At 35.7% G+C, this 27,878-nt stretch overlaps 1 protein-coding gene across 2 annotated transcripts in view; it reads left to right on the top strand.

Moving 5' to 3' along the window:
- Nucleotides 1-27,536, top strand: part of IMPACT (impact RWD domain protein) — a 29,321-nt gene extending 1,785 nt beyond the window's left edge. The window contains exons 3-11 of one of the 2 annotated variants that reach the window (XM_032421307.1): nucleotides 524-576; nucleotides 1,949-2,011; nucleotides 11,457-11,542; nucleotides 14,658-14,780; nucleotides 16,859-16,911; nucleotides 19,000-19,073; nucleotides 22,148-22,238; nucleotides 23,908-24,042; nucleotides 24,983-27,536. In XM_032421307.1, the coding sequence (XP_032277198.1) occupies nucleotides 524-576; nucleotides 1,949-2,011; nucleotides 11,457-11,542; nucleotides 14,658-14,780; nucleotides 16,859-16,911; nucleotides 19,000-19,073; nucleotides 22,148-22,238; nucleotides 23,908-24,042; nucleotides 24,983-25,051 (747 nt within the window). In that variant the 3' untranslated portion in view covers nucleotides 25,052-27,536. Of the gene's footprint in view, nucleotides 1-523; nucleotides 577-1,948; nucleotides 2,012-11,456; nucleotides 11,543-14,657; nucleotides 14,781-16,813; nucleotides 16,912-18,999; nucleotides 19,074-22,147; nucleotides 22,239-23,907; nucleotides 24,043-24,982 lie in introns of both variants that reach the window. The other variant, XM_032421306.1, reaches the window with a different exon arrangement.
- The last annotated feature ends 342 nt before the right edge of the window (nucleotides 27,537-27,878 follow it).

Raw genomic sequence — 27,878 nt, 5'->3', positions numbered from 1 at the left:
GTGACAAGATAAGTGTGGCTTTCTGTATTAATATTTATTCTTTGATGACTGCATATACTTTCAATATAAAAGTTTCTGCCAGTGTTTGTTTTTATAATAATACTGATTTGAGAATAAATGTATATGTATTTAATGTGTTTAACAGTATTTAATAGGATTTTGGGGAGTATTTCTTCAGAAAATGCTCTAATGCCACTCTATTCATTTGGGGTTAGGGAATAATGCCCCGATTTCCGTTTTCCTTTCATCTCTCTCCTCCCCACCCTTATTTCCTAACTTTCATTGCTTGTATGCTTTCTCTGCAAATAATGTGCTCTTTCTTAAAAAATTAGCATCATTAACAACATATTTAATGTGTAGGTATAAATATGAGGAGGGCATTCTCTCCTGAGATTGAACAAAACAGTGGTTTTGTTTTTTAGTTTCACAAGTAAGAAATTTGTCCAGTGACTAGCTTTATAAATATTGTTATTTTTGAGCCATGATGAAGTATAAACAGATTTGTTTTTAAACTGCTTTACAGGTGATGCTACCAAATGAATACCCAGGAACAGCTCCACCTATTTATCAACTGAAGTAAGCTACATTTATATTTTTATAAAAAGATTGTACTTTTTAAAGATTATTTCTCTATCCTGTATATTGTGTTAAATAAAATACCTTTCTTATCAAAATATATATAGAAATTTAGAACACCTTCTGGACTTGGTATAGAGCATTTAAATAAAAAATTAAATTATATAAAAACACATTGCATATGTACTTAATATCACAGGGTTAAGATAAGAGAGAATCACAGGGTTCACAGGGATAAAATCACTACTGATTGTCTTTAGAGATAGGGAGAGAAGTCTTTAGACAACCTGGTAGTCTAGAGTTTCTCCTAACCTGGTTCTGCTGACCTAGCCACGGTTCCTGGACACGCCTCTGCCTAAGACTGCTTGCCTTCCGGGAATTACCCTTGGTGCTTCTCCCTGCCCCTTGTTGTGGAAGAACCAGCTTCTTAGCAGCCCAAGCTTAATCTTAATGAGTCATGACCTGTTGATTGCAAGTAATCTTTGATCAGCTTTGCCCACTTGGCCTATTAAGATGTATAAACTTGTGTGAACAGAATTCCATTAAATCTCAATTATTGAAATCTTTACCTACCAGTGGGATAATTTCTTGTGTTTTAAAACAGCAATAAAATTTGCTATTAATAATGGTTCTGTAATTTTTAATTTTTATTTATTGGAAATGATAAATGTAATTTTAGAATGCTTGTAAACATAAATTCCCTTTTCAGGAAAATTTAATATATATTTTTACAGTCATGTGGCAACCACTGTATTTGTTAAAGTTGTTTTTGAGACACTATTTTTTTTTAAGATTTTTAAATTAATTATTTGTCAGAATGAGAGAGAGTGAGAAAGCATAAGCAGGGGGAGCAGCAAGCAGAGGGAGAAGCAGACTCCCCGCTGAGCAAGGAGCCCAATGTAGGACTTGATCCTAGGACCCTGGGATCATGACCTAAGCTGAAGGCAGACGCTTAACCGATCCACCCAGGTGCCCCTTGAGACACTATTTAGAAAAAATTGGGAACTCCTGACAGTGTAGCAAATATTGTGAATCTGGAAATTTGGATTCTGGAACTTGTTCTGCCACTTCTGTAAACCTGTACAGCTTTATGATATCCAATGAACTCACCTCTGTTTTTTAAAACCATATTTTATTTGAATAATATTGGGGTTGTCTTTATTGTGTTTCCTAGAAGGACAAAATGAGTTAATGCCAATGAAAGCATTTTGGAGCTGTATAGATTTGTACAATATAGCTAGTGATTATCTATTTTAATGAAAATAGATAATTTTTAAAAGTTAAATAATTTATAATTTAATCAGTAATTTCTGTTTGACATACAAATACAATCCTTGAATAGTCTTCTTCATTGTGTTTTATTTAATCTTAGTGCTCCTTGGCTTAAAGGGCAAGAACGTGCAGATTTATCAAATAGCCTTGAGGAAATATATATGTAAGTAACAGGTGATTAAAAAAAATTCTATTTGTGATTTTATTGTGGGCTTTTGTTGGAATTGTAATATGTTAAGGCCTTTTCTAAACTTTTTGTTAAACTGCATTTCCATTAACAAAAAGGATGCATTTGAAGAGTCCTTGAAAGTTTGCTTATATAATATAATTTGACTTCTACTTAGATACAAAAATACAGTAATAATTCAGAACTAATAGCTATAAAAACACCAGATTGTGAAAGTAAACTCAGAGATACTGCTCATGTTTTGGTATTTTCACAGGCTGTGTTGAATGAAACTGGTTGTAGCAGAATCTTGTATTAGGTCATAAGAATGAGAGTATGTTGATACACTGTATTTTTCACTCTTTCAAAGTCAATCAACAAATACTACATGGCAGGCACTGTACTAGGTCCTGGGTACACATAGTTAGCAAAAACAGAAATGGTCCCTCTTTTGTGGCATTTTGAACTTATTGGTGGGAGAGAGATTACTCATAACATCATAAAATGAATATAAAACTGCAGCTCTGATTAGCTTTGGAAAAGAAAGATATTAATATACAGTACTAACTGAGTTTGAAACAAGACCTGATCTAGTCTAGGAAGTCAGGGATGGCTTGTTTGACTTTAGAGCTGGGTTAGTGAGGTGAAGATAACTCTGGTGAAAGGCACACCATGTGCAAAGGCTCAATGTCAAGGAGCTTGGCTCATTTCAAGACACAAAGACTATTGGTATGAAGTGGGAAGAGGAGGGGAGAGAAGGGAGCATGGTGGGAAAATGACCTGGTGAGATGAGCAGGGGCGGTCATGCGCAGTCTTGTAGGCCATGTTAAGGATTGTTGTCTTTGTCCTAAGACCTGCGGGAAGCAGAGGTTTCTAAGTGGCGTGACGCCGTGATAAAATTCTCATTTAAAAAACACCATTCTGTTTCTGTGCGGAGAACTGATTGGAAGGGAGCAAAAATAGACGTGTGGGGTGTTGGTTAGGAGGCTAATGCAGTAGTCCAGAGAAGATGACTGTGATTTGAATTAATTATTGTGAGATATATTTTTTCTTTTTTTTATTATGTTTTATTATGTTAATCCCCATACATTACATCATTAGTTTTTGATGTAGTGTTCCATGATTCATTGTTTGTGTATAATACCCAGTGCTCCATGCAGTACATGCCCTCTTTAATACCCATCACCAGGCTAACCCATCCTCCCACCCCCTCCCCTCTAGAACCCTCAGTTTGTTTCTCAGAGTCCATGGTTTCTCATGGTTCGTCTCCCCCTCCGATTTTCCTCCCTTCATTCTTCCCTTCCTGCTATCTTCTTCTTTTTTTTTTTTTAACATATAATATATTATTTGTTTCAGAGGTATTGTGAGATATATTAATCTAGTAAAATAAATAATGTTCTGGAATATCAGTTTTACTGTAATCCAGGAACTGGTAAAGATTGTCTTATATGTTCTAAGTGACTACCCCATTTGTTACAGTGAGAGGACCCCCTTTGTATCCCTGGGATCTCAGCCAGGTTTCTTTTCCTCCCAAAATATTTAATTAAAATATGATAAGTCTTTATGGAATTGATTTCTGTTTATTCCCTCCTAGAGGAATTGTGGTCTTCCTTGAGTCCCCAGTTTTACACTTGACTCTGAAGGTAACCAAGAACTAGACATATCAATAAAGGATGACCCCATTTAGAGATTCCTGCACATATAAGTATTATTTATTTCCTCAATTAAATGTTTTCTGATAACTTTCTCTAACTTTAGTGGTCACTCCAACTTTTATGCCCCCAACAAACTTCTTTCTTTAATCCTTTATTTATGCTTATTTACCAATTTATCTCCCTCCTTAAATAGAGTAGGATAAATATACTGCAACTTTGTTCACCAATGATGTTGTAATTATACATCTTGTGGTCATTTTTTTTTTAAGTTTTTTTTTTTTTTTTTTTTTAATTTTTATTTGACAGAGCGGAGAGATAGGAACACAAGCAGGGGGGAGTGGGAGAGGGAGAAGCAGGCTTCCCACTGAGCAGGGAGCCCGATGTCGGGCTTGATCCCAGGACTCTGGGATCATGACCTGAGCCGAAGGCAGACACTTAACAACTGAGCCACCCAGGCACCCCTCTTATGGTCATTTTTTAGTTCTTATCTTACTTGACCTCTGGAACTTTTGCTGGTGTTGAAGTTCCTCTTTCTTGAAAATCTTCCCTTATTTGGGTTCTATCATGTTAATCATATGCGTCAGTTAGATTTTTCTTCTACCTATGCACAACGTCATGTATTTAGAAATGGTTTCCCACCTGCCCTTTTTTTTTTATCCAAAAAGCCCCCCTTTTACCAAGAGATACCGTCCCATAGTACACAACCAACTTACTGTTTTCCCTAACTAGTTCAGTTGAGCTATTTGAGAATTAGGAAAGGTCAGAAATGACAGTTTGTTCAACAGAAGAATATGATTTATACTGTCTTGCTTACTAAAAGTGCTTGAATAACCCCTATCCAATGGCATTATTTGCACACATGTGATCTAAATAAAAATAAATGCTTTTTATTTTTTTAAATTTTTATTTATTTATTTATTTATTTTTAAAGATTTTATTTACAGGGAGCCTGATGCAGGACTTGATTCCAGGACCCTGAGATCTTGACCTGAGCCGAAGGCAGACACTTAACCAACTGAGCCACCCAGGCGCCCTAAACACTTTAAAAGTTTTTGTGACAGGCTTTAATATTTTTTCCATAATTCCAGCAGGGGGCAGCAAATTGAAAAATATTATTGGTCTTTGAAAATGAAACATGAGGTAAATGTATGAATATAGTTCTTAACGTTTATAGTCTCATTATATTCTAAATACTGTAACACTATTGAGATTTTCATATTAGCATCATTTTGTATGCAAAATTTTATTTTTGCCTAGACAAGCAGATGAACTATGGTTTGTTTCCTCTTAGGTAGGAAAGGAAGAAGTCAGAAAACTAACAGTTTTTCCAGTAAGCATTTACTGAGTATCTCTTATATGCTGACACTCTGTTAGGAGTTTGAAATTTAAAAATAAAGATAAATGTGTACCCATACAATACAATGACATAATTATTGAGAGGTTTGAACCAAGTGCTGTAGTAGCATTTTTTAGAGGTCTTAGCAACAAACTATCTCTGGGCATGTGGATGAGGTTGGAAAGGAGGGTTCCACTGTGAAGGAGACCTTTGAGCATGGTGTTTGCCAGGTAATCAAATGGGGAGAGGTTTTCTGGTAGAACGAACGGCATAGGCAAAGTAATGTGGGTGTGAAGCAACCTGGCATCTTTAGAGTTTAGCAAATAGTTTAAGATGCCAGCTATATAAATTAGGTAGGGATAAGAAGAAAGAACCTGCAAGTTGGGAAAGAAGTTTGGGCATTATCTTGTAGGCTCTAGGCATTTTACACAGGGGAGTGATGTAATTAGATTTGTACAGCAATGTGAGAGATGGGCTGTGAGGGGTTTTGAGGGAAGGGCCACCACAGGAAGAGTGAGTCATTAACTCAGGAGGGAGATGGTGGAGGCCTTTTTATGAAGGCAACAAGAAGGTGGATGGAGAAGAATCGTCAGTAAAGAAATACTGAAGAATATAAGCTAGGATTTGGTCATTGATTAGATGTAGATTAATTGGCTTATCACACCTTATTTTTAGTGATATATTTTGTATGGATATTTTGAATATAGGAAAATAACTATGTTAATAAAGCAAAAAGTAAATGACAGATTTTAAAATACCTAGAACATCATAATAATTGCTGTTGTTTAAGAGAAAAGGAAATGGATTAACTTTTTTTTTTTTTTTTTTGTAGTATAGATTTTCCCCACTATCTAAAAGTGGGGCGTTCCTATGAACCCTTTCAATTGCCAAAATGGCATAAAGGAAAGAGTATCCCTCACTTTCTGAATGTTCAAGTTACACTTCTTCACTTTTATGAAAGACCTACTTTTGGTATAGTAGTGGCTGTTCTCGTAAAAGTGACAGTCCTCTTCAGGTTTCTTTTGGTTAGTGAAAACAGCTACCAATGTAGGTCTTTTGGAAAAGTGCAATGGCATAACGCAAACTTTTGGTAAGTGGAGGAATACCTGCGTCTCTCGCTCGCTTACTCTATCTATTATGTTTTCTTTTTTTTTTTTTTTTAAAGATTTTTATTTATTTATTTATTTGAGAGAGAGAGAGAGAGTGAGAGAGAGAGCGCAAGAGGGGGTAGGGTTAGAGGGAGAAGCAGACTCCCCGCCAAGCAGGGAGCCCGATGTGGGACTCGATCCCGGGACTCCGGGATCATGACCCGAGCCGAAGGCAGTTGCTTAACCAACTGAGCCACCCAGGCGCCCCTATCTATTATGTTTTCTTTATCCATTCATCTATCAATGGACAGTTGGGCTGTTTCCATAATTCGGCTATTGTAAATAATGCTGCTATAAACATAGGGGTGCAGGTATCCCTCTGAATTAGTGTTTTTATATTTTTTTGGTAAATACCCAGTAGTGTGATTACTGGATCATAGGGTAATTCTGTTAAATTTTTGAGGAACCTCCGTACTGTTTGCCAGAGTGGCTGCACCAGTTTGCATTCCCACCAACAGCGCGGGAGGGTCCCTTTTTCTCCACATCCTCACCAACACTTGTTTCTTGTATTGTTGATTTTAGCCATTTTGACTTGTGAGGCAATAATCTCATTGTAGTTTTGATTTGCATTTTCCTGATACTGAGTGATGTTGAACATCTTTTCATGTGTCTGTTGGCCATTTGGATGTCTTCTTTGGAGAAATGTCTGTTCATGTCTTTTCCCATTTTTAAATTAGATTATTTATTTTTGGGGTGTTGAGTTTTATAAGTTCTTAATATATTTTGGATACTAACCCTTTATCAGATATGTTATTTGCGAATATTTTCTCCCATTTCATAGGTTGCCTTTTAGTTTTGTTGACTATTTCTTCCGCTGTGCAGAAGCTTTTTATTTTGATGTTAGCCCCAGGAGTTTATTTTTGCTTTTGTTTCCCTTGCCAGGAGAAAGTTTTAAATTTTAATTCCAGTGTAGTTAACATACAATGTTATATTAGTTTCAGATATACAATATAGTGATTGAACAGTTCCGTATATTACTCAGTGTTCAAGATAAGCGTACTCTTAATCCCCTTCACCTGTTTCACCCATCCCTCCACCCATCTCCCCTCTAGTAACCATCTGTTTGTTCTTTATAGTTAAGAGACTTTGATTTCCCTTTTTTTCCCCTTGTTCATTTATTTTGTTTCTTAAATTCCACATATGAGTGAAATCATATGGTATTTGTCTTTCTCTAACTGGCTTCTTTTGCTTAGCATTATACTACCTAGATCCATCCATGTTGTTGCAAACAGCAAGATTTCATTTTTTTTATGGCTAAATAATATTCCATTTTGTAGGTAAACCACATTTTCTTTATCCATTCATCTATTGATGGACACATCTGTTGTTTCCATAGTTTGGCTATTGTAAATGATGCTGCAGTAAACATAGGGTGCATATATCCTTTCCAATTAGTGTTCTCATATTCTTTGGGTGAATACCCAGTAGTGCGATTCCTGGATTGTAGGGTAGTTCTATTTTTAATTTTTTGAGGAACCTCCATACTGTTTTGCACAGTGGCTGCACCAGTTTGCATTCCCATCAACAGAAGAATTTGTAAGGGCTAGGATGAGGATGTTGAGGAAAGGTTAATCAATGAACTGTGTAAGCACAGTAAGTTATTTCTTGAGTTTGCAAATGTGTTTCTCTGTGATTAGGCCATCTGTGTTTGCTAATTGTTGCTCATCAGAAGTTAGGCTCCTCCAATCCCACAGAGACTGGGAGAAAGGATGCCGTCTTCCTTGATTCAAAAGGATGGTTCCCAGGTCCTTGAGAAAGACACTCCTAGGTTGTAAAACTGACAAGAGTCTTCTAAAAAGATGTCCATATATTCCTAAGGAGCAAGAAAAGAATTTATGACGACAAGTTTTCTAAAGAAAATGCACTAAGAAAGGGGAAATCAGGGCCTAGAGTCAGGAAGTTCTGCCATTCTGAAGTTAGCCAAACTGAGGTTAAGGCTGTCTTGGTCAGGCTTCTAGAATCAGTTTTTGAAGTAATGTGACCTCTTTAAATCTGTTTTTTTCATCTGTAAAATAAGGATGATAAAATAATATTGTTGTGAGGATTAAATGACATAATCTGTGTAATGTACATTAGTACCATGTAATAGCAACTCCTATTTTTGTTGTTATTAAAAGAATCATCTCATCCAATTTTGTCATTTTGAAAATGAGATGATGAGAACTCAGACAGATTGAATGATTTGTCTAAGGTCACACAACTTAGTAGTGTATTTTAGTGAGTAGCTTTATCCTTAAATCAACAAGTATAAATATTAGAAAATTAAGATACAAAAGTTAAGAGCCACAAGTAAAGATAGAGCCACAAGTAACTTGACTTTGTTTTGATCATTCTGGATTGGCTAATAGCCATTTAAGTATAGTTACTCACAAAATATTTCTATGAAAATCAGTTTTTAATTCAAGGTGGTCTTTCATTCAATTTGATACAAATTTTGTTCCAGACATTTTCTATTTAGCTACTTTACCATAATATAATTTCATAAATAAAAGCTTAGCATCTCCCTCTATAATGAGTGGTTTTTAAATTTTGTGCCAGAGTCCTTAGGATTCAGCAGACTTCCTCCAGGACCAGTTGGGGGTGGGGTGTGAGGCAGATAGGCACAGGAAGGAGGACTCTCAGCTTTTGTCTGTTTTAGTGTGTTTCTGATTTTGTGAGAGATTTCATTACAGCGATGGCAAAAGTTTGAAAACCAAATCCTCATGGATAGTTAAAAATCTCAGAACAAAGAGAAAACACAAATACAGCAATAACAACAACAAATAAAACAAAACAAAAAACCCCACCATTAGTGATAGAATTTGGGATTCCAAGGGAAAGAGTCATTTTCATTTTCCTCAGGAAACCTTTCACACCCACAGCAACTTCCTTCCACTGGATTTCAGTAAGTCTTGTTAAATGCTAGGGAAGAAGGAAGCATTCAGTAACTGCTGTTGGGGAGAAGTGCTATTGTACATTCTTCTGCAGGAAGCCATGGGCCAGTGGAGAGGAGGTTTGGGAGTTAAGGTTTAATTTCTTCTTTATTATTTGGAAAAGTTACTTATTGTGAAAATTCTTCCAAGGTATTTTCACAACCTCTTCAACAATAAATCTGAATTTGAATGTATATTCAGAGGGATGATTTTCCTGCCTCAAAGGGTGGCATGAGGATTAAGCGAGATAACAAAGTGTTTTCTCCTTGTCTTCTATGTAGTAGGTGTCCACACTAGATAAACACTGTATACTAGTATTACTATTTTTGGTGATGGTTGTGGGCAGAATTCAATAGAATGAGAATAGGAAATGGAGAGAATTACATAGAAAAACATAAATTTGTAAGGGTAACGATCACAAACACTGAGACGAGGGACCTCGTTTTCTCTTTGACTACCGTACCCGCAGGTCTGGTGTGGAGATGAGGCCCTTGAAATTCTGTTGAGTGAATTAAGATTTCCTTGAAGAGAAACTGCCTCTGTAAAGTAACATGAGATGCTCTAAGTCTCTATTTTATAGATGAGGAAACAGACTCAGAGTTCAAGTGGCTTGCTTGCTGACGGTCACAGCTGCTGGATAGTAGAGTAAAATGCAGTGGGCAAGCTAAGCTTTGGAGTAAGTCCGCATTCACATCTGGCTCTGGGCTTCCTAACTGCTGCTGAGATTGTCTTAGATAAGTTAATTGATCTCTCTAGGTCTGTTTTCTCATTTGTACAATGGGGAAATAATGCCTGCTTCATTAGATAATCATGAGCATAAAATGTGTTGACACGTATAGTGAACTTTGTGCTTTGTATGTACTCAATACATTTTACTTTGTCTATACCTCTACATCTTTCATTGAGAAGAGAGGATAGAAGTGGGAATTGTTTAAAAGAAATTCAACTAACATTTTCAGATTTTTAAGACCTTTCCAGTTGACTTTTCCTCTCTCTAAGAATCTTAGGTTACCAGAGCACATGGGGGATTGTTTAGCGCTAAGGAGTTATGGGTGAGATGAGGAGGATATGAGGGTACAGAATTATTTGAGAACAATATTTTTTTCTTCTGTATGCTTGTTTTGAAAGTTTCCTTCGGTGGGTACTGATGAGTAGCATGATGAAGAGAGGTAGTGGTTTCAAGGGGAACTTTCAGAGGAAGAAGGTAAGGTGTTGTTATGAAGTAGTATGGTGATTGTTTAAACACACATAATGGAAACTTACCTAAAATTAGTGTCATTCCTTAAAGAGTAGACACCTGGGGCCTTGATTACTGTTGTCATCATTTAACATAATTCTATGGACGTGAACCAGGACATGTTCTTTTTTTTTTTTTAAAGATTTTATTTATTTATTTGAGAGAGAGAGAGAGTGAGAGAGAGAGCGCAAGAGGGGGTAGGGCTAGAGGGAGAAGCAGACTCCCCGCTGAGCAGGGAGCCCGATGCGGGACTCGATCCCAGGACTCCGGGATCATGACCTGAGCCGAAGGCAGTCGCCTAACCAACTGAGCCACCCAGGCGCCCAGGACATGTTCTTTTTCTCACTGACCCTTTGAGATGGATTTAATTTATCTGAGATAGACATTTGGAACCAAAATGAATCAATTTGGGCAACAATATTTTGTCAAAAACAATGTGAATATAATATTGTTAATTGTCTTTTAAGTCTTCTAAATTTGTTCTCTGAGGCAGTTCCTCCAATGCTTTGCATTCTTTTTTGCGGAAATAATTATACCAAATGATAAATGTGCCAGATAAGTGGTTTGAAATTGTTTAAAAAGTTTAAAAAAGCAAGCAGTGACATCAATATTGCAACTATATCTGCTGACAGAAGTTAAATCACATTTACATCTATCTACTTCAATTCAAGTTCAGAAATTTTCTTGCCCTTCTTTGGTTGCAACTGTCCAGCTTATTTTAAGTAAGCAGTGTTAATTTCGGAGCCAGTTGGAATTTTTAATGCTGTTGATATGAGCGATCTATATTAAATACTCACCCTCCAAATCTGTTTTTATAAATTCTTATTTATTTATTTATTATTATTATTTTTTAAGATTTTTATTTATTTATTAGAGAGAGAGAGAGCACACAAGAAGGGGTAGAGTCAGAGGGAGAAGCAGACTCCCGCTGAGCAGGGAGCCTGATGTGGGGCTCGATCCTGGGACTCCGGCATCATGACCTGAGCCAAAGGCAGTCGCTTAACCAACTGAGCCACCCAGGCACCCTAAATTCTTTTTTAAGAGGCATTGCTAAATTGCATGTAATTTCTTTGATTGTAAATATGCCTGTATTTTCTTGAATTTGAGAAGGAATTTTTTTTAAATAACGAATTTTTCCCCTGAATTTTGTTTAGACAGAATATTGGTGAAAGCATTCTTTACCTGTGGGTGGAAAAAATAAGAGATGTTCTAATACAAAAATCTCAGATGACGGAACCAGGTAGGATTGAAAAATATTATTAATGCTCTTTTAGCTTAATAGTAATTAAATTTCCATGTAGATATTCTAAATGAAATTTTTAATGAAAATCTATTCTGTTTTATGGTTTATATGTGATAAAATACAAGTTTCTCTGGAAAGTTCATTTACTCATGTAATTATGGTTATTTCTTTCTATATGGTTTTAGGCTCTTTGGTTTCATATTATATCCTTACAGAAGTAGATTTTATTGTTAAAGAATTTGGGTCTAAATTTCTGCTTTCTTTGGCTCTTAAGGTAATATGATCCGTGTAACATTCTTCATGAATTATTGGAGTACATCAATTAGACATTAGCTTCAAATGAGTGAAGTGTCTATAGAAAAAGACCTTTGGAAATACACTGAACTGATATTTAGGATATAAAAATTTACTTTGAAAATTTATTTTTAAATTGAGATATAATTCATATGTCATAATTATTCATCCTTTAAAAATGTATAATTCAGTGGTTTTTAGTATATTCCAAAGTTGTACACCCATTACTACTATCTAATTTCAAGACATTTGAAAACCAATATTTTGCCCTATTATTCTTTCATTGAATCATTATATGACAATGTGGAAATTTCTACTATTTCATTGTTACCACTGATAGAATTGTTTTCAATCTGAGAAGGAGATTTTTTAAAAACAAACCAATTATTTAGGACTCCCTTAGTAAAATCAGTATACATTTAAAGTTGATAGTAGTATATACTTTTTCAGAGCATTTAACTTTTCTGTAGAAGCAGATTTTTTACTGCTTCCATTAACATCTAAGAGATAAATGGTAAGAAGATGTTCTGTCCATGTGACAATCTTTTTTGAAGTATTTTCCTTAACTTTCATGATTCATGTTCTGATTTTGTAGCATTTCAGAGCACTGATAGGAAAAGTAGTCTCAAAACAGAATTGATTTTTGCCAATCTACCATTCTAGAGTATAGGATAATTGCAAAAATGGAATGTATACCAGTAAAAATTTAGGACTCCAAAAAGCTTGGGATCACTCAACTCTCAGGAAATTTTAAAAATTATAGATATTAAAAATGATATTTTTCCCTTTTTCATCTATATCCACAATATAGTTTAGCCACTCTCCAAATTTTAGAATTATTGATTTTTGTTGTATAACTTGTAAATATACTTCTTAGAAATTTTGTTTGGAATTTTTCATATCAAAATTGTTTTTGTAGACTTCATACTAAAATGGAAGGATTTGTAGTTCTGAAGAACTAATAAGGCTGCAAGCTAGTGATCAAGATATCTCATGAGAATTTTCCACTCCAGGGCACCCACTTGACACGTAATTTATTTTGATTTTACTGTTAATCTTCAGTACAAATTTATTATTTTGTATCTTTTTTCTACTATAGAAATACTAAATTTTAAAGTGATTAAATACAACTATTTGCAATTTTTAAAAATTCTGAACTAATTTTAGACTTAGAGAAAAGTTGCAAAAATAGTACAGAGGACTCTTTTATATCCCTCACTCTGCTTCCCTTAGTAACATCTTACATAACCACAGTATAATTTCTCAGAATAGGAAACTAATACTGGTATAATATTAACGAAACTAAAGAGCTTATTTGAATTTCACTGATTTTTCCGCTAATGTCCCTTCTGCTGTTATAGGATGCTGTCCAGGATTCTACATTGCATTTAGCTGTTATTTCTCCTTACTCTCTTCTACTCTATAAATAGTTTTCAAGTCTTTCCTTGACTTTTATGACTTCTTATGACCTGACTCTTTTGAAGAATACTGATTATTTTGTAGAATGTCCCTCAATTTGGGTCTGTCCATTGTTTTCTCACAACTGGAGCAAGATTGGGCATTTTGGCAAGAATACCACAAAAATGATATTGTGTTCTTCATAGTGCATATATCAAGGAACTCGTGGTATCAATATGCTTTATTATTGGTGATGTTTACCTTGATTCTTTGGTTAAGGTGGTATCTGCCAGATGTCTCCAGTGTAAAGTTAAGGTATTAATAAGGACTCTCCAGAGAACCTATAGGGGGCGTGTGTGTGTGTATTTATAAAGATAGGGAGGGAGGGATGCAAGAGGAGTGGGGGAGAGGTTAGGAAGAGAAGGAAAGAGAGATCAATTTACTTTAAGGAATTGGCTCGTGAGATTGTGGAGGCTGGAAAGTCCAAAATCTTCAAGATAGTTTGGCAGGCTGGAGACCCAGGGAAGCACTGATGTTGCAGCTCAAGTCTGAAGGCTGGCTGTCTGCTGGCAGAATTCCCTCTTTCTCTGGGGAGGTTAGTCATGTTTCTATTAAGACCTTAACTGGATGAGGCTCTCTCACATTGTGGAGGGCAGTTTGCTTTACTCAAAGCTAACAGATTTGAATGTGAATTCCATCCAAGAAATTCCTTTACAGAAACATCTAGAATAGTGTTTGACCAAATAAATACTGATACTGTGGCCTAGCCAAGTTGACATATAAAATTAACCATCACAGTTACTATTTTTCCTTTTGTAGTTGATAAGGACCTTGAGGGAGATATTTTGAGGCTATGCTAATATCCTATTCCTCCTTAAACTTTCACACACTACTAAACACTACTACTAATTTTAGTATCCCTTAGTGTGTCTTGTCAACAATATTTATTACTGTGGTGTTTGCCTAATGATGATTCATATTTTCTTCTTTCCTTCTTCACTGAATTGGAATTATGTTGTGAGGAAGAGATGTCTTTTCTCTGTTTATTTTTTTGATTATTTATTTATATGAGTATGAACACGTGTTATTTTATTCTATGGGTTAAAATTCCATACTATCATTATTTTGTTGCTCAAATTATTCTAGGTTTCACCTTTAGGATCTCCTTCAGGTAAACACCTGTATTCTTTTTATAAGCTTACCACTCTTTTTTTTTTTGAGCATTTCTTTACTCCCTGGAATCATAAGATGTTCCAGGCTCATCTTTTCTTTTCCTTGCTCCAACCTTGGAATCAGCTACTTCTCATAAAAGTCCTGATTCCTTCTATTGAAGAATGGTATTTAGAGATCAAGACCAACAAGTTTTTAGGTAGAATTCCTTACTCTTAGAGTTCACTGATAATATCTCATATCCACATAGGCCCCGATGTAAAGAAGAAAACTGAAGAGGAAGATGTAGAATGTGAAGATGATCTCATTTTAGCATGTCAACCAGAAACTCCCGCTAAAGCATTGGATTTTGATATCAGTGAAAATCGAACAGGTATAATGTTACTAACTAGTTTCTTTTGAGGAGAGTGGGATAGCAGTATTATGTATTGTTTTTTGAAATGGTATAGAAATGTAGTAAACTCTCACATGTTAAGAAATAGTTATTAATTTGCAGGGAATTGAGTTATTTTTTTCCCGCCTGCTGGCCATTTTGGTGTTTGCTGGGTCTGTCAGAATGGTGAGGAAAAAGGAAATTTCTCCCTCCCTCCACCCTTTTTGTGTGTGTGTGTGACTTTCTAGAGTTTTGAATTAATGATGGGAGAAACTGAAACTAAGAAAAGCTGTGTTAATGTTTTCAATTCACATCCTGTTTTTATTATTCCTATTTTGAAATCCTCAGTTGTCTCCTGATGTTGCAGAGTTAAATTTTAGTCTGTGTTCACAAATATAATAATTGAAAGTGCAACCACTGAATTAAAGCCAGTAAAATGTCTTTAAAATTTTAGTTTTTGCTTAAGCAAATTTGTTCCATTTTCTAGTCGTATTCAGCTTATGAATAGATTGATGTGACAAATCAGCTCTATGTTGTGATCAGAAAGTATCTTCCATTTTAGTATCTTAAAATTTTGAATAATAGCATCAGTTTTCTCAAGTCTTTTACAAAAAAGTTTCCTATGCATTGTACAGTAGATTTTAATTAATTACTTAATTTTTAAATTTTTTTAAAAGATTTTATTTATTTATTTGTGAGAAAGAGAGAGAGCACAAGCAGGGGGCAGGGCAGAAGGAGAAGCAGACTCTCCGCTAAGCAGAGGGACAGGGAGCAGAGGAACAGGGAGCCGAATGCGGGGCTCACTCCATCCTAAAACCCTGAGATCACCACCTGAGTCGAAGGCAGGCGCTTAACCAGCTGAGCCACCCAGGCGCCCCTACACAGGAGCTTTTAAACAATACTATGAAGTTTTAAAGTTCTTGCATGATATTTCAGGACTAGCAAGGGGATACACAGGAAGAGAAAGAGTGGGGGAGAAGACCCAGGACTACGACTCCTACTTTAGTCTCACATTTTATTCATGTATATATTTGTGGATTTGTCATAAGATTTCTTTTGGGAAACACAGGATCCACTATTAAAAGAATAAGAGTGAAAATCATAGTCACAATAAATAGTATCTGGTTCCTGTTGACCTCACTACCGCCCTAGTACAGTGGTCACAGTTCATTTCAAGAAGAGGACACTCAGAAGAAAGGCAAAATCCTGCATAAACCTGGTTTCTTGTCCTAGTCCTGCCACAAACCAGTGCAGTGAGTTTGGACAAGTTGTTTAAAGCTGTCAAGAAATATTTTTACAAGTACTGGTTGAAGTAGTTCATTAATTGTAAGGCAAGCTGACTTGGTAAGATTAAACAGATCAGTGAATAGAAATAGGAAACAATTTCAGTTCTTTTTCCTGAATAACTTTAGATCCTAAATGAGACAGATGTAGCAGCCAGAATGGTTGGTAAATTAGTGGTTCTTAAACTTGTTTAAGAAGCAGAATAACTCGAAATCATGATACTCCTTAGAATACCAATTTAGTGTATCCTTGATATATTCAATCCTATGAAGTAGGAACAGTTTTATTAGTAGAAGAGGTTACATTACAGCTATACAAAATAAAGTCCTAGGTTTCCCAACCCAGAAGTCCATTAACAGAATGGATAAACAAATTGTGCTATATTAGCAGCTGACAGTCTTTTCGGTCTCAGGACCTTTTATACTCCTTAAACTTAATTATTGTACAATTTATACTACTGTAACAGCCCAGGATTTCAGTCCTAACCTACCACGGGGTGACCTTGGCAGGTGAAAATCGTTTCTAAGTCAGGTAGTCTAATCTTATTTACAATCTCTTTGGAAACTTTTTGCTTAAAATTGTAATTTATAATAGACAACTATTAATGGCTATTGGGGTTGATTTGCCATATAATTTATATCTCTTTCCCAGCTCCTTTCCCCACCCTCTGCCCACACCATTGTCAATTTTTCAGTGTTTGGATGTAGGAATTTTAAAGATAAAAGTAATATAATTCTTTAAATTTATAGAAATAGAAGAATTACCTCCGATTGATCATGGCATTCCTATTACAGACCGAAGAAGTACTTTTCAGGCGCACTTGGCTCCAGTAGTTTGTCCCAAACAGGTAAAGTTACTATGTCCAGCTCACTTTGATATTGTTTTACCCAAGTAATTCAAGTAAATGGTTTTGCAATAATATCCTTATTTTTGCTATTGTGTTTAATTTTCATGTAATACAAAAATATTTTGCTCATTTCCTACCCCCAAATTACTGTGAATCATGGGAGATTTGTGTTTTTTCTATATGTTACCACTTTCAAAACAATATCTAAATTCTAGTGAGGGCTTAATCCTATAATGGATTTTCAAACAAGAAAAACGCATTGGGTGGAAAATTATGATGCTTAATAGCTTGTTAAAAAGAATTATTTGTCCTGTTGCGTGGGAGTTCTGCAAAACCGAGTGGGTTCCACTGATGCCCAGGGAAGGGGACAGTGGACAGACTGGCTGATCAGAGTCTTCTTGACCTGAATTCCTTTTCCTTTCTGCCTCCTGAACTTAGGTGACTTGGCTCCCACCCAAGGATATCAAATGGGAGACTTTTCAGTCACAAACTGTAACAATGTATAAAGTTAAACAACAACAAAAGTGTCATTAATTTAGCATAGGTTTTAATCATTAGTTTCTTCCCTTTGGTCTCTGCAGCTCCTCCTCTCTAAGCTCTTCTAAGCCCTGACCTACAGGGATACAGTTCTTTGTACCAGGCTGCCCTTTTACTCTCTTCTGGTCTCTGGAAGAGGAAATTCTTCTCTGTGTTGACTTGTGGTCAAGATAATTGCTTTTGGTGCAGGCTTCTGGCTCTTTCTCTCAGCAACTCTATTTTGTCCTGGGCTGTTGCCCATGATCTTGTTGCCAGGGTCCTCATTAGACATTCTGTTCTGAATCTGTTCATCCTGGATCCTCTTTCTTTTTCTGATTATAGTCACTTAGACTTAGAGGATCATAATTTGTGAGAGCTAAAATAAATCTTAGAGGTCATTGTCTGCTTTATTGATCAGGAATCTGAGAACCTGAAAGATTAAAAAATGATAAACACCAGACTGCACAGTTTCTGATTCAAATTGATCTCTGTGGCTGCAGCTCCATCTTCCCTACCTCCAGGATTTCTTCTGTATTCTTTGCCCGTTACCTTTCTGAAAGGTCTGGCCGTGTGTCACTATCCCCAACCCCCAGTCTTTGCTTATTTCCATTGTCTACAAGGAAAAACCTGAACTCATTATACAAGGCCCTTTGTGATAGGACCCTAGCTTTATCATTCCTGATACAATGTCTTTTGTCTTCTCATTCATACTCTAAAGAGTTTCTACATAAAACTATTGGTCACTTCCAGAACCTTTCTCTTTTATGTCCCTGGTTGGGTTACCAGATAAAATACAGGATACCTAGTTAAATTGGAATTTCAGATAAACATTATTGTATGGGACATACTACTAATAAAAAAAATTATTTGTGGTTTATCTGAAATTCCAATCTAACTGAGCATCCTTTATGTTTTATTTGCTAAATCTGATGGATTTGCGCACATAGTTTCCTCTGAATGGAATGGCTTCTTCCTGCCCCACCCCTTTTTTCCCTTTTGATGCAAAAGAGATTGCCACTCATCTTTCAGGACCTGGCTCATGTTACTGCCTCTATAAACCTTATATGACTCCCAGAGAGAGTTTCAGTCTTATATTTGGAACATGCCATTTTGTATCTGTCACATTGGATACATTAAACCTGGTAAATTTTCAGAGCTCATTTTAAAAAATGGTCATATTTACATTTAAAATTTTGTAGATGGGGAAAAATTTTTCATATATAAGTCCCTACGACATGTTTAGTGCTCAAATATTTGATATTTGGTGCTCAAAAATACCAGGTCTGGAGGCCAGCCTGACCTCTCTCCATCAGCTCCAATAAAGCCTTGCCTGTGCCTTTGAAGAAAAAAAAAATACCAGGTCTGTAATTTTCATACCAATTAAGAGTACCAGTTTTTGCCTCTAAAATGAGAAAACTTTGGAAATGGCTGTTTCAGAGTGTAGTGGATTCTTTAAGTCACTATTTCAGTACAACAGTATTTATATCAATATGCTTTAAGATATTTTTCTAGCATTTATTTATAAAACAAAAAGTATACATTAGTTTATTTTATATTACTGCTGTTTTTAAGGTGAAAATGGTTCTTGCCAAATTGTATGAGAATAAGAAAATAGCTAGTGCCACCCACAACATCTATGCATACCGGTGAGTGATCATCACAATTTTAGGAATGTTCCATTTGTAAAAAATGGGGGAAACTGATGCATGGTTTTTAAAAATAACAACTATTATGTGGGGTTTTTTTCCTCTATAAACCAAATGGTCGTATATAGAATATTTGGAAGCTGCAGAAAAGAAAAAAAAGAATTTCGAGGGGAAATCAGCCATTTTCTGCCATTAAATGTAACTGATAATAATTTGATATATTTTGATAATATATCTGTAAATTTTCTTTCTCTCTTCTATGCAGTGTTTATTTTTTCAATGCATTACCCTATTATCCTATTTCTTTCTTAACAAAACCATTTTTCCATGTTGTTATAATTGCTTTATAAACATTACTGTAATGGCTGTGTAATATTTCTTTGAGGCTCTATACCATTATTTACTTAACCATTTACTTTTTTGTTCAGTTTTTCATGTTTTTCACTATTGTAGAAAATAGTCCTGTGAACACCTTTTTTATTCATTTTAGATTATTTACTCAGGATAGGTTCTGGTTACTTCAGATTCTTTTTTGAAATGAAATGGGCGTATAATTTAAAAAGAAGAAAGAATAGATTCCTAGAAGTAGAATTATCAAAAAGTATGAACGTTTTTGAAACTCTTGATACATACTGCCAAATTTTTTCCAGAGTTTTTCTTTTAAACCAATTCATACTCCCATTAGCAGTAAATTAAGCGTGCTTCTTTTCACTATATGCCTTTTAGTTTTGAATACTAAGGTTTTATACAAATCTTTGCTGATGTGTTAGTAAAGAGGAAGGGCATATTTCTAAATATGCAAATTAGTACAGACTTAAAAGAACAGAGTTCAGAACTGAAATGAATCAGAATATAAACATAGAGATTTAGTGCAAATTTAAAATGTGATTGAGAATATTGGTAAAATCTAGGCTATCTGAAACTCAGGAAACAAAAAAAAAATCCATCACTTTGGATAGGTGAGTTTTTAATGTTACTAAGTCATATTACTTTAAGTGCCAAAACTTACAAAAGACTATTTGTTATATAATTCCCTACTTACTGGAGTACTGCTGGACAGAATTTTGATGTTTTCTTTATGGGTTAGGGTCATTAATATAAAAATGAGGGATTAGAGTGTGCTTGCTCTCCGTGATTAGAATGTGCTGTGAAAGTATTAATAGCCGTTCGTTCATGCCATGTGTTTATTGAGTGCCTTCTCTGTGCGAAATGCATTACGAAGGTTAATTCTGATTATTACAGTTCTGCCCCTGTAAAAAGCTTAACTTTTTCAAGATCACATGGTTGTTAAGGGGTAGACCTGAGTTTGATAATAAACTAATTTCATTTATCTCTATTTTATGCCTACATGGCTATGTGGCTGCACCTTCGACAATCGCTGGCCATAATGTTGATCTTAAATTACCGAAAAGTTAGATAATATACCGGATATTCTATTTCAGGCCCCACATTATGGGGTTTTTAAGTTCCGGTGAGTATTTTTATAGTTTTGCATATTAATAGGTGATGAGCCATCACTTCTCACAAATTTCAGCATGACTACGTGTAGCAGCCCATTTACCTCACTCCTTTATAACTGACAGCTGGGAATGAAAGAGCTAGCTTGTCAGAATTGTGTGTCACCCAAGAGTAAACAGGCACAAAGTGGCGGCTTGAAGGACCCCAATGGAAATAAAATAAAGGACCTTTATTTGGTACAAGGACTTTATGTTGTGTATTTTGAATGCTTAGGATCCTTTTAAGGTGACTTCCTGGTTCTGGGGCTGTGTTCCTGCTTTGGAGTTAAGGGGCACTCTTCAGACTACTGGCACACACAGCTGTGGGATACTGCATCATTATCTTCCTGGCATGTGAGGAAAAAGTGAAAATGTCCGTGGGATTTCATTTTTAAAAACCTAATAGTATTGATTTATAACTCAAATTTCCTTCATTGGTTCCATAAAATTACAGTGTTAGATTATAATTACAGTCCTAATATAAACCAACTGCTGACTCCTTTTTGCCTTAAATTTGCCTATAAAATGTTGTCTAGTAGTACTATGTTTTCTTGGAACGAGATCAACTCTAAATAATAACAGAGCCTGGTCATTGTAGGTGGGCCGTAAGTATTTATTGAGTGAATGAATGGAAAGATGGATTGAAGGATGAACGAGTGAATGAATGAATATGATTGCTATGCTAAATATGAATATATAATAAATATATGAATATGTTTGTTATAATTGACCTAGGTGTATAGATATGGTAGTACCCCAGCTGGAAAGATATCTTTGGTGCATTTGCCTTGTCTGAGACGGTGTCATCTGTAGGGGCCTAAGAAATCCACTAGACGGCGTACTTAACTGGCACTGATTGCTTTTTATATCTCACACGTACTCGCCATGCTTATTCTGCTACAGTGTAGCCCTACATTATTATTCCAAATGCAAACTTTCTAGGTAATTTAAATAGGTAAATACCATGATTTATCTCTAATACTGATAACCAACTAGGGGAAAAGTTACAGAGAAAATAAATCTTATAATTCTTAGAATGCGGAGGATAGAGAAATGTTCGATGGCTAGAGTAAGATGTGAGGAAAGTATAAAATGTTCATTTATGTTGATTTTATCACCTCCATCTTTTTTATATACTTTTTGTCTCACTAGCTCTAAGGCTCTTTAAAGACAGGAGTAAGCCACTTATTTCTTGTATATCATTTCATGGTGCCTACTATGTATAATGCTTCTCTACAATAAATTCTCAATAAATGTTTTTCAGTGACTGCTCTCTGTAACCTTATAGCTTCAAGGTTAAATGAAGTGTCAGATGTGTAAACTCACCTTCCCATAATCATAGCATTTCTGATTTAAAGGAGGCATCCTTGATGCCTAGCTTTCCCAAATACAAACGATGAAACATACCGGATAATGAATCATCAATGAAAATATGCCTAATGTATAGTTCAAGAAGAATTTTTTTTTGGGCAAATATGCTGATTTTGGAAGTAAATTGACTGCAACAAGTATGAAGGTGTAACTCTTCGTGCAGTATTTTGGGGTTTCAAAGTGTAACACTGTTCTGTGTCTTTCTAGAATATATTGTGAGGATAAACAGACCTTCTTACAGGACTGTGAAGACGATGGGGAGACAGCAGCTGGTGGACGCCTGCTCCATCTCATGGAGGTAAGTGTAAGTTAAACCCTGTTGGTCCTCTGCTCTGAGCCCTAAAACTTTTCAGTGAAACAGAGCTCCATTTAGGAATAAGTACATCCGTTAGGCTATGTAACGTGAAATGTATTTGGGTTAATTTTTAAACACTGATCGAGAGAAACTTGTAACCACTTGATATGGGCAGAAAGCACAGGGTTAATAACAAGTGCTGCGCTTGGAAGCCCTGTCAGTCATAGACGGTAGATTACCTTCAGCTCTGGAAGAGTATCTCCCTTTTGTTTTTCGACAGTGTTCTCCCTCTGTTTCCTCTGTTCTGTCTCTGTGCAATTCCTGTTAGTTGGGTACTATTGGACCATCCGGATAGACCCAGAATATTGCTTTTTTTTTAAGTTGTCCATCTCATCACCTTTTAAGACATTTTCTTGCCTGTCTTCCAAGATTTCCATTGAATTTTTAAAAATGTTTAACAATCATGTATTTAAGTTTTAAGAATTCTTTTTTCTTGGGGCACATGCCTGGCTCAGTCAGAAAGGCATGCAACTCTTAACCTCAGGGTCATGGGTTTGAGCCCCACATGGGGTGTAGAGATTACTTAAATACGTTAAAAAAAAAAAAGAAAAAAGAGTTCGTCTCTATTTTTCCTTTTTTATAGTGTACTGTTTTGACTTTATGGATGCAGTAGCTTCTAAAATTTTTCTGAGTATGCTAATTAGAGTTTCTTTCTTTTTTTTTTTTTTTTTTTTTTTTTAGATATTCTCTCCCTTAAATTTTTCCTGGTCCATTTTAGTTTGTTTATCTTGTCCTTTCTTTTTCATGCTGCTGGATTTTCTTAATCTGTATGGTGGTCACTGTCCATTATTTTTAAGAATGGCTTGTTTTTTTTCCTAAGGTAGTTGTTGTAGTTTCTTCTATTACTCTATGTGGAGGTTTGTTTTCTAAACAGGCCATTCGGGGCACTTGGGTGGCTCAGTCGTTAAGCGTCTGCCCTTGGCTCGGGTTATGATTCCAGGGTCCTGGGATCCAGCCCCGCATCGGGCTCTCTGCTAAGTGGGGAGCCTGCTTCTCCCTCTCCCTCTGCTTGCCACTCTGCCTACTTGTGCTCTCTCTCTCTCTCTCTCTCTCTAATAAATAAATAAAATTAAAAAAAAAAAACAAACAGGCCATTCCCTTGATAGGAAGGAGCTCTGTGTGTGGTCAGGCCTGTAGACTGGTGGGCTTCATGTTAAGAGCAGCATTTGACAGATGTCAAACTGAGGAAGACCTTGCTGGTAGGCACCAGCAATTACTCATGCAGCCCCAGTTCTTTCCAGTGGTTTGTTCAGAAGCAGGTTTTGGTTGTTGTTTGGCTTAGGGGCAAAAGGCTGCTTAAACTGAGCTATTCTGGTTGAATTCATGAAGAACTAGAACGCTACCTGCATGATCTCCCTTTAACTCTATGCGGTTGCCCCAAAATTTGGTATTTGAGGACACTGTAGAGCAGTTTGATTTGTAAATTCCCTTCTCATTCTAACATTCTATCACCTGAATGTTAGGAATCTCACTCTGCTCACTCATGGTTCTGCCATTAAAGTCACGGGGAAATGTTATGTGCAATTTTGTATATGGGTTATTTCATTCTCTTTTAAAACTTGAATTTGTATATGTCTACGTGTGTATCTAATTATGCTTCTGAAAATAACAGATTTTGAATGTGAGAAATGTCATGGTGGTAGTATCACGCTGGTATGGAGGAATCCTACTAGGACCAGATCGCTTTAAACATATCAACAACTGTGCCAGAAACATACTAGTGGAGAGGAACTACACAAATTCACCGGTGAGTGGTTATTGAGATTATATAGAGAGTTTCTCAACACTGCCTATGAAAAAAAAAAAAGACAAAAAATTAAGAATGAATCAAAATGTTTGAGGGGCACCTGGGTGTCTCAGTTGGTTAAGCATCTGCCTTCAGCTCAGGTCATGATCCTGGGGTCCTGGGATCAAGCCCCAGGTCGGGCTCCCTGCTCAGCAGGGAGCCTGCTTCTCCCTCTCCCTCTGCCCCTCCCTCCCACGCACATGCTCTCTCTCTCTAATAAATGAATAAAATCTTCAAAAAAAAAAAAAAAGAATGTTTGTGGCGCATTAGAAATACCTTTGGACTAGGAAATGTAGACTTAGGTTCTATTCAGAACAGTGTGACTGGCCAGTTAGTTGTGTGACCTTGGGCAGATCACTTCATCTCTTTGAACCTTAATTTCATAGATTCATACAGAGTTTTATAAACCCCTTAAAGACCAATTAATTTTCACTCCCTAAAATTGAGGCCGGGAGAGGTTGTGTAGTTCATGCTACAGTGAACTAGATGTTCTTTAAACGTGTATAAAATTCTAACATTCTCTGTTAGTGTCAGAGCACCTTCCCTCTCCCCTGGCATGCACTGGGATGCCTGCCTTTATACTTAAAAAAAATTTTTTTGTTTCATATTTTATAAGCATATTTATTTTATTTAAAGTTTGCTGCCTTCCTTTGGAAAGTGAACAATAGATTAAATGATATCCAAGTTATTCAAATGTAAATCTGTTAGATAAGTGTTTTCCTTGACTATCCTTGATTATTTTAGAAATATTAAAATAGACTATAAGTAAAAGTTCTCTATGAAACAAAAAGATGATACATATGGAAGTATTATACATATTCCATATGATTAGACTAAAGTTTCCTAAGCCAGTATCTTCATATAAATGGGGAGATACTACATTGATTTATGTCTTTTTTAGGAGGAATCATCTAAGGCTTTGGGAAAGAACAAAAAAGTAAGAAAAGACAAGAAGAGGAGTGAACATTAATACCTAAATTATACGACAGGTTAATTTGCCTATCATTGTTCACAAATTCCACAGTCATCAGGGAATACTGTGCAGAGAGGATCCTGGACTGCTCAAGTCAGCCAACCCACTGTGGACACCAGCGTTATCTTTTCTTCTTTGGTTATATCATCTGCCAAAAATAGAGAACTTGTGATATATTCATGTGTATTTCAGGCTGATTCAGAAGAATTAATTTGAACTTAATTGCCACTTCATCTAATTTGAGGAAGGTAACAGCTGCCCAGGGCAGTGCCTGAATTAACTGTCCATTTCAGTACATGTCAAGTGCCTTTGTTGGGTGGGGAAGAAATGTCTCGAGAGGAGTATAAATACCTGATATCCTGTCATCAGGATTCTCATTACGTTACATGAATATTGCCTTTTACTGCTCTTTATGGCTTATTAGAATTGGAGCTCATTGCAGATTGATCTTGGAGAGTTTCTTCTTGTGATTTTGATTCACAGTAAGTCACCTTTCATTTTATAGGGTTCATCATTGAGTAATGATTAAGCAAAAATCCAGGAGTATCCATCTGCATTTACATGCTGAAGTGGTAATTCATCTGCCATATTTGTTAGCATAAGTGTTATGCTTCGGTTTTTGTTGCAAATTGGTGATTGTGAAATTTCAAAATGTGATTTCTAGCCTCTACTTTTTTTGTTTAATTCTTGTAATGTAAAGCGGTAGATATGGAGTGTCAGTAGTCTTCTCCCACCCCTGAAATGTGTTAGTGTAATAATTCTGTTTTTGGTTTTTTTTTTTTAACATCCTGGAAGTACCTTTCTCGTGATCTTCATTAAGGAATTAGGACAACACTAGAAGCTCTGCCGCAGTTAATGGGGCATTTATAGAAGGGGATAGGGGTGGGAAAACCACACTGGTGTGGGGCCGGAGCACGTCATCAGGTAGTTATGTAAGTGTGATGTACGATTTCATCTGCATTCCAGCCATCTTTCTCAACTCCGTGACTTTACGGAGTAAAGGAACAAACGTTTTGATTGGAAAAACAGAAAATCCCTCTTTTTTTTTTTCCATCTTACCAGATCTTCCTTTACATCGGTGTTTTATGATCCTTCTTTCATCTGTAAGTTATGCCCTTTGCCTCTAGGCATCGAGACAATACATTTATCTTTGAGATATAACAGTAAGTTATTAGCTGTTCCCCTTTAGATATGATTGCAAACAGTTATTGAAAGTTATTAATTGACTGCAGGTTTGTCCAAGATTCTCTTCGAAGGGGAGGGAGTAGAAGTTCGGAGGCAACTTGGAATGGTGCTTGCATCGTGGAGAGAGCATCACAGAAGAGCGGACTCAGACAGATATTCTTTTTCTGTTCCCTTGATGTCTTGCCTTTAAAAGATCCAACATCCTTATTTGGTATTTTTAATAAAAATCTAGTAAATGGCTTTACACTAGGATGGATTCTGAGAAATAAGATCCAAGTCATATTTGTTGTAAATATGTCTAATGTTGCCAGTGATCAGGAGTAATCAGAGGATGTCCTAAATATATTTAGAACACTTACCTCAGATTCCATGAAAAGTTATGTCCTATGTTATTAACTGTTAAGTAAAGAAGTTGAAGACCATTAATTAACATTAAAGTAATTTCACAATTTTGGCATGTCTAACCTGTGAAAGAAGATATAAAACAGGAAGAATTTGGTGCTGCAGAAAAATTGAGTTAGTTTTTCTATAACACCAAATTTGAATTTCTTTCTTGCTGTTCATCTCACAGTTACTTAGGTCTTTATATGGAAGACCTTTATATCTATGATCTCATTTTCCCTTATTTAAAAAAATCTTATTTTTCCTTCCTTCTACAAAATTATTAGCCACATTTTCCTGTCTAAAAAACCTAATCTCCTTTGCCCAAAGGCAGTTAGCTAGTAGGGAGAGATCCCAAAGTCTCCAATTCTGGAATCTGAGTTATTTATACTCAACCATTATGGACCCCCAACTAATGATAGCATCTTTTTCTCTATTTAAAATTTCTCTCTATTAGAGGATTTTCAGATTCTCCAAACAATAATTTTCTATAGCCAGATCTATGCTGTGGCATATTTTATAGTATATTGTATTAGTTAAAAATATTCTCCATATGCCAGTATGTAAGAGCAAGTAGCATCTACTTTTTAAATGGGAAAAGCAGTATGATTTGGAGGTATGTATCATGAAACAGAGTCTATTTGAAAAGAATTATATCAAGCTAATCACACCCAAGAAAGACTAGCATGAAGCAGATACTGTTTGGAGGGCAGGTGAAATTTACTGGGAAAATTGTATAATCACTTCTAAGTCTACTATCTAGAGATAACCATTATTAACATTTGCTATGTACATCCTTCTATTTTTTTCCTATGCATGATTTTGTATATATGGCTATTTTTCTTTCCATAAAATGGTATTAAACTGTATATACTGTTTTGTATTCTGCATATTTCATATAGAAGTATATTGTTAACATTTTCTCATGTCAATAAATATTCTTCTATGGCTTAATTTCTTATGGCTACACTGTATTCTATCTTCTGGGTATATCATGATATACTAACTAGTCCCCACATGTTTCCAATTTTTAAGTTTTTTCAAATTTTTCACTTAAATAACTATAAAAACTAAATCATTGTGTGCAGATTTTTTGGTATTTATCTCTGATTATTTTCTTAGGAAAAATCCCTAGAAATGAAATTTCCTGATCAAACCATTTACACATTCTAATAGCTTGATTGGTTTGGCCAAATTGCTCTCCAAAAAATGTTATCCCTCCATTAGCATTGTGTTAGAAGATACTTAGGATAAGGGA

Source organism: Phoca vitulina, unplaced genomic scaffold (assembly GCF_004348235.1).
Source record: "Phoca vitulina isolate PV1807 unplaced genomic scaffold, GSC_HSeal_1.0 scaffold24, whole genome shotgun sequence".
Classification (NCBI taxonomy): Eukaryota; Metazoa; Chordata; class Mammalia; order Carnivora; family Phocidae; genus Phoca; species Phoca vitulina.
The sequence above is the reverse complement of the archived record's forward strand: the minus strand, read 5'-3'. Positions and strand labels throughout refer to the sequence as shown.